Genomic DNA, 14589 nt, shown 5'->3' with positions numbered 1-14589 from the left:
AAAAGATTGAAAACATGATTATGAAAAAAATAAGGGTATATTCTTAACTATTAATCCAACCCAAAACCCGCCGACCCACCACCACCGCCCCACATGCACCCAGCAACCCACGCACCCAGCAACCCACGAACCCAGCACCCCATGAACCAAGCCACCCCCTGTTGATCTACAACCACGAAACCCACACAACGTCGTCGATCTTCAACCACGAAACCCAGCACCACCAACCCACCAAATCAACGAAACCTACCCACGAAACCCGCCGATCTGAAACCACGAAACCCGACCCACAAAACCAAACCCACGACGCCGCCTATCTGCAACCCACGAAACCAAACCCACGCCGCCGATCTGCAACCCACGAAACCAAACCCACGACGCCGCCGATCAGCAACCCCCACCGCTCTTAACACCACGAAGCCACCATGAAAATGGGGTTGGATAAAGGGATGAGAGTTTAATTAATTAAGCTTGGGGTTTAATCTAATGAAATCAAATTTGTAAATTAATAAGGGTGTTTAAAAAAAAGTAAGGGTATATTGGTCAATTACCACCCAAAAACATACTAAAAAAAGGAAAGAAATAAGTTTGTTGCGAGTAAATTGAACCACCTAAAAAAGGAAATTGTTGCGAGTAAATTGAACCGGAGGTAGTATTTGGTTTAACTACTCATGCAAATTTTAAATTTCAAGCGTGGCTAAAAATTAAGTCATTATTTTTTGAGAACTAGTTTTTGACTCGGACCACACACTAGATTGTTGCACCTTGCACATAATTTTGATCATATTTAAAATTTCATTTTACAGAAATACAATTTACAATTTTGCTCATTACGCATAGCATGAGAATAATAGTTGGTTAAGCAAGAATCAATCAATAAAATTTTCAACTAAGTTAAACCTTAATTAGGCATGAGTGCTGTCAAAACCTAATCCATCTGACCCAATCCAAAATCAACCCGAAAAATATCCAATTTAACTCTCATTGACACAATAATTTCTAGGGGTGAGCAAAAATTCCGGGTACTCGGTATTGGAATTGAAACCGATAAGGAACCGGTGGGTCCGGAATCGGAATTGGACCTAGTGGTTCCAATTCCGGGTAATAAATTAAGGAACCGGTTCCAATTCCAATCCTCAATTTTTTAGACCCAGAAGCGGTTGGGTACCTGGTTACCCAATAAATATTAAACTAAATGTATTTAAAAAATAAACATATGTTAGAATGTATTTAGTTATTAGCATTAAAAAATTTTAAATTAATACCAAACATAAATAAAATAGCGTTATGTATATATAAATATAATTATTAAACGCTAAAAATAAAAATGGATCAAAATATCGTATTAAAATTTAACAATTGTGTACATTAGTGGGTACCTAGAATCGAAATCGGTATCCAATGGTTTCAATACCGATTCCTCAATTTTAGGACCCGATTGAAGTGGTTCCAATTCGAATTCTAGATTTTAGGACACTGTATCAACCAATTCCAAGTCGGATTTTTAAAATTTTGACCGAATAGCCGGTTTGCTCACTCCTATTAATTTCCTAGTAGCTGGACTCAAGAAAAATATCCAATCTAAACTTATCGAACCCGATTAGACCCGAATTAACACCTCTAGTCTCGCTTAAGAACGAGGCGACCGCATAAAGTCAATATCAACGCAAAACCTCCGTTTTATGCAAGTGTTGTAGGAGGAGAGAGAAAGTGAGAGATGTCGTACTTGCTACCGCACTTGCACTCTGGTTGGGCGGTCGATCAAGCCATCCTTGCCGAGGAAGAACGTCTCGTCATCATCCGTTTCGGCCATGATTGGGATGAAACTTGTATGCAGGTCTCTTTTCCCCCTTTTGATCAATTCATCAAACCCTAATTTTCAATTTCTGATTGTAATTATGAATTTCCTTATTTGAATTCCTCTTTTGTTGGATTTTATATGCTTGTTTGCCTGCTTATAATTATGGAATTTGAGTTTTTGTGCCTTAATTTGGAGTTTCTTTATAATCTTAATTTGTGCAATAATTTGGGTGTAAATTGTATTTGGAAAGATAGGGTATTTTTTGGTATTAATGTAGAATTGAGGGTAGAATTGTTGGATTTTCATGCGTAGGAGGGATCGTATTTCTGATAGTTCTGACAAATTTTAGAATTAGGAGCTTTTTTCTGCCTTTTATGTACGTCGTAGAAACATGAATTTGGGTTTTCTTTGTGCTTATGGTAGTTGTTGTCAAGTCAGGAAGTGACTGTTGAGTGATTGAGTCTTGTACTGTAAAGTGAACTAATTATTGGATTAGGAGAGAACTAAGTGCATTAAAAGTTGATATCACCTTCATTTTGTAAGCATCTTTTCTTGAATAGGTGTTTGTCTTTCCAGTCTTTGTGCCCGTAGCTACTTACTATTCTACGAGTAGGATAAAAGACGATGATATGATAGTTGGCGATCTTCATAGCCATCTGCACATGTCTTATGCTCCTGTCTGGCCTCCTTCTTTTTAGCTGATCATTTCATGGGGCAATTGATGTTTGCATCATTTACATGTTTGCTTATGGTGTGTTGCAGAATACCAGTATGTTAAAAAGCACAAAAAAGTTTCTAGTTTAGGCATGTAGTCAATACTCAATAGTCAATACTGAAATGTGAAGTGTCCATGTTAGGATCTTAAAATGACTGTTGGGCAATGTTTTTCTTGTGGCAAGTAATTTATGTTTCAGGTTGAGAGTGGGAGGGAGAATGGGAGATTGTCTTTGTCATGATTAGATTAGATAGTGTTGGCTTCACTAGCGGTCTTTTGCTCATGTCGGAAGTCGCTTTTTTCCTTTGGTGAAGCTAGTTCCACTAGTTGCTTGATTGGTATTAGGTTTTACTTGGGAAATAATGAAAGTTTCATCTCATAGTTGATGATTGATTAGACTTTTGGATGTTTGATGCGGGTATGTGTCTTTGAAGTTTATTATTATGCTAATGAGGGTGGTTAGTTTATTTTTTAGAAGGGTACCTTGACTCTTTTGAGTATGGGTTAGGATCTAGAAAGTTTAATTATGGAATCAGGATTCAGGGATCTTTAACTCTAATTCCACTTATATGGTTTTGGTTAGCCCTTTGTCTGAAATTAGATACCTTATGTTCATGTTCTCACAATACTGCCTGTTTCTCATTGAATATTTCCATGTTACTGGGTTGTATATCATATTAGTTGCTCTGCATACCGATGAAGAAATGGAATAAGTATTGTAGATGATTGATGCTATACCTAATGATCAATCATGTATGTGTTTGCAACTTTTGACTTTTGCCAATTGTAGTCTTGTTATACATACATCGTACTTGTTATTGAGTTTATACATACATCGTACTTGCTATGTTTTGAAAGCAATTGTAGACTTTGAAGAAAGGAAAATGAGTTCTATTTGAATTGGTTTATGTCTAACTATATATGTCTTCTTCCCGTGAAGTATGTCAATTGTTGCCTTTCCAACCAAGGCTATGACAAAATCAGCCTCTTTGTAGTTTGTACCTCTAGTGGTAAGACTCCCAAAACCCCACCTTGTAAGAGAGATAGAGAGGACGGGGGGGGGGGGGGGGGGGGGGAGTTAGTGGTTTCATGTTAGATTCCAGCTTTGTGGTATGCATCCATACCTCCTCTGATTTAGCAATTGGATGGATTCTGCTGTCGGCTGTATATCTAGGTGACACTTGCAAGTTTCCTGGCATCTCTTGTTTCTTTTTGAAATGTTCGAAAGTCTTGTTTACAGTGTGGACACAAAAGTGTTATCTAATTCTGCTTCTCTTAATTTTATTTCATGAATCTTACAACAGTTCCCATTTTCCTCAGATGGATGAAGTGCTGGCCTCAGTGGCAGAGACAATTAAAAACTTTGCTGTGATATACCTTGTAGACATAACAGAAGTTCCTGATTTCAACACGATGTACGAGCTGTATGACCCATCCACAATTATGTTCTTCTTTAGGAACAAGCACATAATGATAGATCTTGGCACTGGGAACAACAACAAGATCAACTGGGCCCTTAAGGACAAGCAGGAGTTCATAGACATTGTTGAGACCGTCTATCGCGGTGCTCGTAAGGGTCGAGGTCTCGTGATTGCCCCAAAAGATTATTCGACGAAATATCGCTATTGAGTGGTTGTATACTCCTGGTGGAACTTTTATAACAAGTGTATTATTGAACTCGATAAATCTGGGTTTACACTCCTGTCAGAGTACCCCTGATGAATTCATGTTGACTGTGATTGCTCTATTGTTGTAACTGTTGCTTGAACAAGCAGGCAAACTTACATGTTCTGTGCTGATAGATTGTCAAGTTATGCAGGATTTTGTTCACATTATAGTTCTAAGTACTAGCTATGAGTATATGATGATTGCCCTTTTAATTCATGTCAATTAGTTAGGCGATATGCTGAACTGATCAATGGTAAACTGTAGAAACTCAGAAAATCTGCCATTCAACGTAATTGATAGACATGTGAGAACATTAAAGCACCAGTTCATAATACAGTTGATCGAGAATGTCTAGATGATCCTTTAACAATAAATTCCCTGAGTTTCCTTGTCCATAACATGGTTGATCGTTTATGTTTTAGCGTTCAGATATCCGAACATCTAGCTTACAGTTTAGATATATTCCCTATGTGCATACTTTCTATACAAATGTACACCTATTGAATTCCTGAATTTAAAAGATTGGCAGACGTAGATCTCTCTACCTTTAATCTTTTCTTGACAGGCTCCCTACTACTCCTATGACATAAGATCCGATAAGATACCAAGTTACCCCAGCTAGCATAACCTGCATCCCAAAACTGTTTACAACCTGTTGTGCGAAAGAACCACCTATATGTCTGCCCAACCCTCCAATTGCCTCACCTGGTCCTTGTAATCCAACTGTAATCGCTGCAACCATACCCAAACCGATTGGAATGCCTGAAACAAGGGGATTGCTCGGTTTAATCTCTCTTTTTATGTATGCTTTGCCCCGGTTAACTCCAGTATAAGATGGTGTTTTACTTCTTGTCTGAGCATATGACTTGTTCTCTATTCTCAGTGGAAGTACAGGGGTTGATGGAACCCAATATTCTTCCTGCTGTGTTTCTTGAGAGAGAACCTTTGCCTTGGCCCGATTCTTAAACATACCGTGTTTCCTAGCTGCTGCTGCTGCATTTCTGAGCTTCTCAATGTCAGGATCTCGGGATATGTTCTTTTCCCTTAGTGTTAAGCTTAGAGAAGTATCTGAAGTGGGTGTTTGCCAGTACAACCAATTTGAGATTGACCTGATGGTTTGTATTGCTGACATCCTTGCGTCTTTCTGGAGATCAGAGTACTGAAAATGTAGTGCAGCATTAGATAATTTTTTCGATAAACCAAGTTCAAATGTCAGGGAAAATAATAACCTTAGAGTCTTGATTTGATTTTTTGGTTGCTGCTTCTTCCAGTCGCTTCTGGAAAAATTTAAGTTCAGAGAAAACATCGAAGATTCGTGCACCAGCTGTGTTGCTAGCCCCTATCCTGACCTTCCCTCTTGGCTGCTTTGACATGAGAAATTCCAGTGCAGGAAGGTCTGCTCTGTCTACTGTCCTGATTGCCACTCAACGTACATATAATACGTGCAATCAAACTTATCAGTTGGTTATATTATATGGTCTAGAGTATAAATTCAAGAAAACTAACATCATGATCAAGTAGCAACTATGGAATACTAAATTCCCCGAAGTAAAGGTTCTTTAAGAACATCCTAGACTCCTAGTTTAGCACAAGAAAAAAGACTGCAAAACCTACTGAAATTTAAGGCAGTGAAGAGATGAGATGGTCATTACGAGATGCAATCGACAGGACAAGCGTCTATGGCTGCTTGAATTTTATCTTCAGGATCAGCCCACTGTGACACAACACGAGCCCTGCCATAGGTAGACTCGATAGCAAACGTCTTCTCAGCAAGCAATGCACATTTTAAGCAGCCAACACATCTGATCTCATCAACAAATATAGCCCTTTGTTCTGATTCTGATCCCAGCCAAACCGAGTACATTGGCCTGCCTGTGTAGCCTTGCAACTCTGTGAACTTAGCTCGTTCCTATCCAAACATTCACACCTTTACCTTACAATATACTTGCGCAAAACTTATTGGTTCGAAAATTTGCTACTTGTATTAGAAAAACAACCACTAAAAATAAAGTTGAACAATTTTGTGATTTATTCATGATCAGTTGAAACTTAACCAGAAGATACTAATTACCTTATCGTAGACATATCGAGAGATGGGATCAGAGAGAACAGCATAAGCTTCATTAAGGATGATAGCCATATCATGGCCTGCTAGCCCTGCAATATCAGGATGACATCTTTTTTGAAGGGATCTGTATGCCCTTTTAATCTGGCTTTGATCACTGCTACTGTCTATCCCTAAAAGATCATACAGGTCGTACTCCATTATCGAGCTTGTAGATGACAACGACGATGATGATGATGATGCCTTACAAGTTAGCAGATGATGATGCTTAAGTTTATGATTTGAGAAGTTTGATAAGGATTTTGGGAACTGATCATGTAATAAAATTTTCTGCCCTTTATGTATGATTGGTGAATTTAGTGTTGCAAAGTTAAGAGAAAAAGTTGTAGAAGCCATTTTTTTTGAGGTGGTTTGATACACATACACCCTGCAATTTGTTGATTGTGTATTAGGAGCAGAGAATTACAAAGACTTTGGAAAAGAAAGAGAGCCACATGTTATAAGATATTTTGGCTAGTCTACCATGAAGGTGATTGTTCTAATATTATGTTCCGTGTACGCTTTTAAATTCTTACAAGTACCTCCGGTTTGAACTTTAGAAATTCATCAACATAGACCGGGTGAGTTTTTTCCTTTAATTTCAATTTGACTTGTTTAAAGTTAAATTAGTTGGAATCTAATAAGCTTTTGATATCTAGTGGGTCAGTAAAAAAAACTGGGTATCTATTGCTCAAAAATGATTGTATGTTACACTAATGATAATCATGTCCATTTACTTTCCTTTGATTTATCTTAATTCAGGTCATTCATGGGTAAATTCAATATAGTGATCCAAATATCCTTAAACCGACTAAAATAATTTGACTTTTAATTCACGTCATTCATGGTTAAATTCAATATAGTGATCCAAATATTCAAAAACTGGCTAAAATAAAAAATTCTAGCTAAATTAAATTATCACAAAACCATGTAATAAATTGATACAAATTTTTATTACTTAGTTTTGCAAAATCATTACTCGTAACTTTTTTGTATTTCTTTTGCGTTGAGGTCATGTGAAATAGGTTGTATAACATTGTAAAATTTGTAATCCACTTACCGTCAACTAAGGGCATGTTCTCTTCAGCCTAATTTTAGTTCAATTCAGTTCAACTATAATCAGTTCAGTTCAATTCAGTTCCTAATTTCCTTTTCTCATAAAATATTTAGTTCAGTTCAGTTGAGCTCCTAATTTCCTTCTCTCATAAAATATTCAATTCAGTAAATCAGAACAGTCCCTAAGTACCCCGAAAATATGGAATAGTAAAGAGTATTACCTTCAAACTTTTTACAGTATTACCCTCAAACCTTTATAGTATTACTGTATTCCAATTTGCAATACTCTGTAATAAATTTTTCTGCCCAATATTTTCTCACAATTATGATTTTCACCACTTTTCCCAAAAATAGAGAAAAGTTAATACAAAAGTCAAAACCACGTGTCCTAGGGTTAGCTAGAACAGTATTTGCTAGAGATGTGTAGTGCCGCAATTTCCAAAAGAAAAGTTGATGGCTTGAGCTCACTTGCCCTTCGTGTTGCATGCCGTTCTTACATGCCATGTAATTAGTAACGTTCGCAAATTTAGTCATATTATACGTGATAGGACATGCCATGGGTTAGTTTAATTTTGGAATATCAAAACAAACACGGTCAAAGCATGGCTTAATACCAAATACACATTATAGTGTCTGCCCGATCTAATATCATCGTTAGTGAAAATCGATACACCTTAGTAGTTTCATGCTTCAACATTCGCCTCCTTTTTTCCATTTCCATTCCACGGGAGGTGAAAGGTGACCGTGACTAATATCTGACTTCATTTCATTACATTTCATTTCTCCCTAATAAAATTCTAACATTAGACCACCAAAAAAAGCCCTAATTTGGAGCTTCAACAATGGCGAGACAACAAGCCAGCAAACTCCTCGCTAACTTGTCTTCCAAGATTCAGCCTACCATTTCTTCTTCTTCTTCGATCGGTCAAACCAGGCAGTTCGGCACCTCCCATCCTCCTCCTGCTGTGTTCGTCGACAAGAATACGCGCGTCATTTGCCAAGGTATCACCGGTAAAAATGGTACTTTTCACACTGAACAAGCCATCGAATATGGCACTAAAATGGTATCGCTTCATTTCTTCTACCTTTGATTTTTTGTTTAAGATTAGTTTATTTTTCAATTTCATTAGTTTTGTTTTTGTTGGATCTGATTTTGTTTAACCTAGATTTTCATTTTTAGATGCACGATTTTTCGATTTGTGAATGTTGTTTTGGCCTTTTTGTTGGTGATTTTTAGTGTTGATGAGATAATGTTTTGATTTGAGGTTGTTTTTGACAAATATGGAAGTGAGGAATGCAGCTTTTGATTTTCTGTTTACGCTGTTTGATCGGAATTATTACATCGATTTTTATGGATGCAATAGATTAGTGTTGCTATTCTGTAGTTTGTGTTGGTTATGTATGAAATTGGAGAGTATTTTAATCAGAATTGATGATTGATTAATTTGAATGGAAGACTAAGCTAGTTTGTGTTACTTCGTTTTGGTGGTTTCGAAACGATTTAAGGATTTTAGGACCTCAGAGCTGGTGCTTGTTGCATCATTTGCTCAATTAGGTGAGATATCAGTGATTGATTTAAGGAAGACTGAGGTGGGTGCTGCTTATTATTATATTCGTGTTTTTCTTTGGGTATGGCAAGTGGCTTGCCGAAGGAAAGACTGCAAAACAAATGTGGTTTGTAACATAAGATGTTGAGAATTTTATGAATTACAAGTGGAGTTGGAAGAGGCTGTTAATGTAGAATGTGTAACATTAAAGGAAAAGAAAATGAATGAAGAATAATGATAATTAGAAAGTTTTTCAAGAATGTAAATGAACTGAGGGTGCTTTGCGGTTGTGCAGTAGTTATGTCTGCTTGTAGCCCTCTCCCTCATAATGGTGGTGGCAGGACCATGGGAGAGCTTGACGTTAGATGGCATTGGTATATGTCTTGAAGAATATATATGAGCAATTGGGGATAGCTAAGAAAGTCCAGATCAGTGGCTTGGGTCAATCTATCCTTTGTATGGTATGGGTTTTCAGAGAAATTAGAAATACGTTGCCATAATGTGTACACGGGCTTCACAATGTTCGAAATGTAGAAAAGCTGTGTGAAACTCACTTAAACATACACGCATACAGTGGTCACAACTCATTGTGGAGGTTCTGATTGGTTAGACATTAATTGGCTTGATTTTTCTGACCTCATACTAGTTTATGAGTATCACTTGCATTTTCTAATGTCAAGAGCATTGTATGACTGATGCTTCATTGTTTGTATCAGGTTGGTGGTGTGACACCAAAAAAGGGTGGTACTGAACATTTAGGGTTACCAGTTTACAACACTGTTGCTGAGGCAAAGGAAGATACAAGGGCCAATGCCTCAGTTATCTACGTTCCTCCTCCCTTTGCTGCGAAAGCAATCATGGAAGGGTTGGAAGCTGAATTGGATCTAATCGTCTGCATCACTGAAGGAATTCCTCAGCATGACATGGTAGGCCATTTGACTTATTAACTAGAATTAATTTGTTGTTGGTTATTATTTTTATTAATGTTTGTTTGTCCAGAATTTCCTGTTCTCATTAGCATACTTTAATTTCTCGTTTTGACTAATTGACATCGTGACTATATCTATCTCAAACTTCCTTGTTGCTTGTATTTCATTCCTTTGTGGACTCTACCATGAAGTTCCTTTTTTATTCTTCTTCTCTCTCAGACTTCAAAGTTACAGGCTTTGTATTGAAAATGCCCGAATAATATCATACTTGTATCAAGGCTAAGAACATATTCAGTGTTTGAATGAAATTACAGGGTGCGTCCCATGTCCCCATCTGACACATCTTGTACATCCAATTTAAAGTTACATGAAAGACTTAATCACTCTTTTTCCTCTGTGCCTTTTTGTGCTGTGGTTTAATTAGCTTTGTGCTCTTTCCAGTATACTGTTATTTCATTCTGTTATCTGGTTCAAATATCTATGTATTAGTTAGATATGTAGAATTTTATATTGTCTATCCTAATGAAACGGTTAAGTTTCTCTGGTAATCTGTTCTTAAGTGTCAGGTCTCTTGCTGTTTGTTCTTTTATTGTGATGCTAGGCAGTCATATTGGTTGGGATGTTTTGCAAATTTGCTTTCTCAAATATATTGTATCTGCTATTCCAGGTTCGAGTCAAAGCTGCCCTTAATAGACAATCAAAAACTAGGCTAATCGGTCCAAATTGCCCTGGAATCATCAAACCTGGAGAGTGCAAGATAGGCATTATGCCTGGTTATATCCACAAACCAGGTCGTATTGGAATTGTTTCTCGTTCTGGTACACTGACATATGAGGCGGTATGGAATTTCTCTACTTGCTATTCTTTATGTTTAGTGGCCCAATAGCTGACCTATATAATACTTACCTTCTATATTTTGCTTTCAAGCTGTACTTTCAAAATATCTATTTATTTCTGAGAGTTCTTTGCCTATCTTCTATTCCATTATACCATGAATGTAGGATTTCACTGGATGCTACTGCTGTGGTATCACAATTTGTCAATATCAACTAAATGATCGTTATTATTGATGGTCTCAGCTTATTAGTCTATTGCTAATTTATTAATTACATCTTTGCACTAATTTATAATTGAAATTGTCATTATGAGTGTTATATTTTGAAGTCATGATAAAATTGTATCTCTCTTTAGTACTTGTTTATAGGACTTTATTCTGCCAATCAATTTATACTTGGTGTTGTGATGTAGGTTTTCCAAACAACTGCTGTTGGCCTTGGGCAATCCACTGTTGTAGGAATTGGTGGGGACCCTTTCAATGGGACCAACTTTGTTGATTGCATTGAGAAGTTCATTAATGACCCTCAGACTGAAGGTGGACTTTGTCTTTCCTAAAATGCTTTTCGTTACCCTTTCAGCAATTGATTATACTTCTGTTCAAGTGGCTTGATCTGCTTTTGTGATTGCTTAACATTAGAGGGCTGATTGGTTTTCCATCTGATGGATTAGTGACTAAATGAATTCACTTGTGTATTTTGATTGGAAAAGAAACATTACTATATGACTCATCATTCTTTGACCCCTGACCTTCCTAGAACTATGGCTATAGTACTCAGAATTTTGTGGAAGATCAGATGACTGTGCAGTTTATGATACTGGATTACTGGTTTTACTAAAATCCCACTTAATTATAATTCCTCCGTTCCCCTAATATTGCAACAATTATCATTTTAGGAAGTTTCACAAATGTTTCAACATTGCCATATATACACATGCTTTATCTCTATCTCTCTCCACATCACATGGGTCCCTGTCTTTATTTCTCTCCATTTCTCTCCTTATCACATGGGTCCCTATCTTTATTTCTCTCTCTCTCTCCTCATCTTAAATTTTGTGTCTTCCCTCCTGTTGCAATATTAGGAGAACAGAGGAAGTATTTGTTTTGTGTATGCTGGTGTACATGAGAATGAAGATTCTGCAATGCTTTATATGGCTGTATCTGATGGGTGTTAGGAGGTATAGTGACTTATTGATGGGTGGCAGACATTATATAACTTTGGAAGTATGGTATTGGATTGCGATGCTATTGCTTGTTTCTGTTTGAAGAAAGATATCCCTCTTCAACTTCACAAGTCAGAATACACTTATGTCATCCTTCAATTTCCTTCACAACTTCTTCATCCCATCTGTAGTGGACTCCAGATTTAACTTGTTGAGAAATGTTCTGCCATTTTGTTTATATATATATATATATATATATATATATATATATATATATATATATATATATATATATATATATATATATATATATATATATATATATATATAATTTTCCTCCACCTCATGTTAGTCATATATCCGCAACCATGCCAGACAGAGGGTGAGAAGGGATGCTTGATTAGTTTGTGTAACCAAATCTCCAATAGAGTGGGCTTCCAGGTTGTGGTGAGTTGTCTGCAACCTGTGCTGGTATCAAAATATTGTGACACATTTACCTAGTAAAAGGGTTATGGAGTGAAATTTTGCCTAGAAAATTGCATTTTTTATGAGAACCAGTAGGAGTTATAAGTATCCTTGTTTGCTTGGATTGTTTATATGTACCTTTGCTTATATATTTTCTGCTGATTTTACTGCAGGTATTATTCTTATTGGGGAAATAGGGGGAACTGCCGAAGAGGATGCTGCTGCTGTGATTAAGGTAAGCCGTCTTGACCATGTACCTTGGATTGAAAGTTCTTCCTGCTAAAAGCTTTATGGCTTAGCCCACCCATTTCTGCTAAAGAGATCTTTTGCTCTGTAAACAGAGTTATACTTATTTTCTGAAGAATAAATTTCATTTTAGAAATTGCATGGGTGTTTTTATTAGGATTCATTTTTTTCAGCTGAATACCCCTTATCTAAACCAATTTTAGCTGTGGTATAATCTTAGTATTATAGTTTGAAAAAATAAAGTGAACATTGTTACACGGCTTACATCCTTCTTTGAATTGCAAGATCTGATATTGTGGCTAATTATCCGCTTCTTTTCCCCACATTACATGTCCTACTTATTGAGAAATTTAGTGGTGACATTGTACTTTAGCATAGAGGAAATAGTAGTAGAATTTGTTATAGCTTATAAGGACAGTAAATTATGACAGTCCCTATGGGATGAAGGCATTGGTACTCATATTATAGTTTGAGCAAAGCTGTCAATGATTTATATTGACAGAAAAAAATTTAATGTTCCTTTAGGCCAAGGGAAATTTGTTCTAGATAACCTTTTTCTGCTGATGTTTTCCTGGTTGCGATTATGTCTCTGAGTGAGTTCTTTGCTTGAAACAGGAAAGTAAAACTGAAAAACCTGTGGTTTCTTTCATTGCTGGGCTAACGGCACCACCTGGTCGACGAATGGGTCATGCTGGAGGTAATGTGTTATGACAGCAATTTTTAGTTAGTGCCTGATTTCTGTGACAATTAGTTGCTGATCATGTTATTGATTTTGGTATTTTGCTTAATTTTAGCTTGTTTACCTTGTGCTATCATGATATGATTATTGCTTCCATATTGGACAGCTCAGAACTACATGATAGGCTTAACTTCATATATTAGTAGATACTATATATTTGTCTGTTGCTGTTTCACATTATTCAGTTTGGGTGTTCGGCGTCTTATTTTGTGCTTTTGCTTACTGTAACACAAGGCTAGTGATAATAATAAATTGGCAATTCTAATGGTTTGAATTTTCGTAAAAAATATTTCATGGCAGCCATTGTATCTGGTGGTAAGGGCACAGCGCAAGACAAAATCAAGACTCTCAGAGAAGCTGGGGCCACCGTGGTAGAATCTCCTGCAAAGATGGGTGCTGCAATGCTCGATGTCTTCAAGCAGAGGGGCCTTCTAAGTTAGTTTGAAATAAATTCTATACTCTGTTACGTTTTCTCCTAGTACAGTGTGGCATAATACCATACCCCATGAATGTGATGTGAATTGTGGAAGTTTCTTCCAGCATCACCTGTCGAAGGACGGGGCAGCATTTTGAGTCTATGTGATTATATTTTTGCCTGTGCTCTCTCCATTGAATTCCAATGCGATGGGCAAATGAAAGTAAAAAATTTTTTATCGTCATCTGGTGAACTTGATGATGATTTAATTTAATGTTTACTTGCAAAAAGTGAACTTGATCCGAGATAAAAATAAATTTTTGTACTGCTGAGTTAATTCTCTAGTAGATGTGCCCATGTTTTTGTACTCCGTAATTATTTTTACTTGAAAGTGTGAATTAAGCAGGAAAACAATAGCCTTGGAAATGGTAGAGTTGTAGTCTTGTAGAGTCGTAGTAACAATAAATACTACCTCCGTTTCATATTTGCAACGATTTGACATAAAGTAGAGAGGAAAAATGTTTAATTGTTGCAGATAATATAAAACGGAGGTAGTATTTATTTGTTGAAGTCTAGAATACTTGTAGAGTCGTAGTAACGATAAATACGTGCTTCGTATTATGTACAGAGTATGAAGTTACACAAACAAAATAATGTGGGGAAGATTAGGAAATGAATAGTTTGAGTTTGAATAATTTTAAATTTTACTGTAGTAGGATGTTTCCCTCTAATTGATACAGTAAATTTTCCCTCCAAAATTGCGTGTATTATTGAAGTGGGCAAGTTGCTGAGAAAGACAGTGAGGTGAAGTGTAATTAGTATTTTAATTGGATATTGTACAATTTCTCTTCTACCAGTACTGTAGTAATAATCAGACTTCTCGAGCAGTGAAAAGACAGTCTATCT

General features: G+C 36.6%; 3 protein-coding genes across 3 annotated transcripts; 2 read left to right on the top strand and 1 right to left on the bottom strand.

The window, feature by feature from the left end:
• The first annotated feature begins 1649 nt into the window (after nucleotides 1–1649).
• On the top strand, nucleotides 1650–4360 carry LOC145589328 (thioredoxin-like protein YLS8). The gene is made up of 2 exons (XM_081645854.1): nucleotides 1650–1837; nucleotides 3837–4360. Exons 1-2 carry the CDS (start codon nucleotides 1718–1720, stop codon nucleotides 4143–4145), a joined length of 429 nt encoding a protein of 142 aa, XP_081501980.1. The 5' UTR covers nucleotides 1650–1717; the 3' UTR covers nucleotides 4146–4360.
• A 102-nt stretch (nucleotides 4361–4462) lies between these two features.
• On the bottom strand, nucleotides 4463–6787 carry LOC145589327 (chaperone protein dnaJ C76, chloroplastic-like). Its single transcript, XM_081645853.1, has 4 exons — nucleotides 6256–6787; nucleotides 5837–6093; nucleotides 5414–5597; nucleotides 4463–5343 (listed from the first exon to the last, which is right to left on the bottom strand). Exons 1-4 carry the CDS (start codon nucleotides 6643–6645, stop codon nucleotides 4732–4734), a joined length of 1443 nt encoding a protein of 480 aa, XP_081501979.1. The 5' UTR covers nucleotides 6646–6787; the 3' UTR covers nucleotides 4463–4731.
• A 1288-nt stretch (nucleotides 6788–8075) lies between these two features.
• Nucleotides 8076–14040, top strand: LOC145587317 (succinate--CoA ligase [ADP-forming] subunit alpha-2, mitochondrial). The gene is made up of 7 exons (XM_081644049.1): nucleotides 8076–8408; nucleotides 9608–9817; nucleotides 10488–10658; nucleotides 11069–11192; nucleotides 12457–12518; nucleotides 13145–13226; nucleotides 13569–14040. Exons 1-7 carry the CDS (start codon nucleotides 8187–8189, stop codon nucleotides 13706–13708), a joined length of 1011 nt encoding a protein of 336 aa, XP_081500175.1. The 5' UTR covers nucleotides 8076–8186; the 3' UTR covers nucleotides 13709–14040.
• Nucleotides 14041–14589: the final 549 nt, after the last annotated feature.

Source organism: Chenopodium album, chromosome 17 (genome assembly GCF_948465745.1).
Source record: "Chenopodium album chromosome 17, dcCheAlbu1.1, whole genome shotgun sequence".
In the NCBI taxonomy this organism is placed as follows: domain Eukaryota; kingdom Viridiplantae; phylum Streptophyta; class Magnoliopsida; order Caryophyllales; family Amaranthaceae; genus Chenopodium; species Chenopodium album.
Note: the sequence above shows the minus strand (reverse complement) of the source record. Positions and strands in the feature narration are given on the sequence as shown.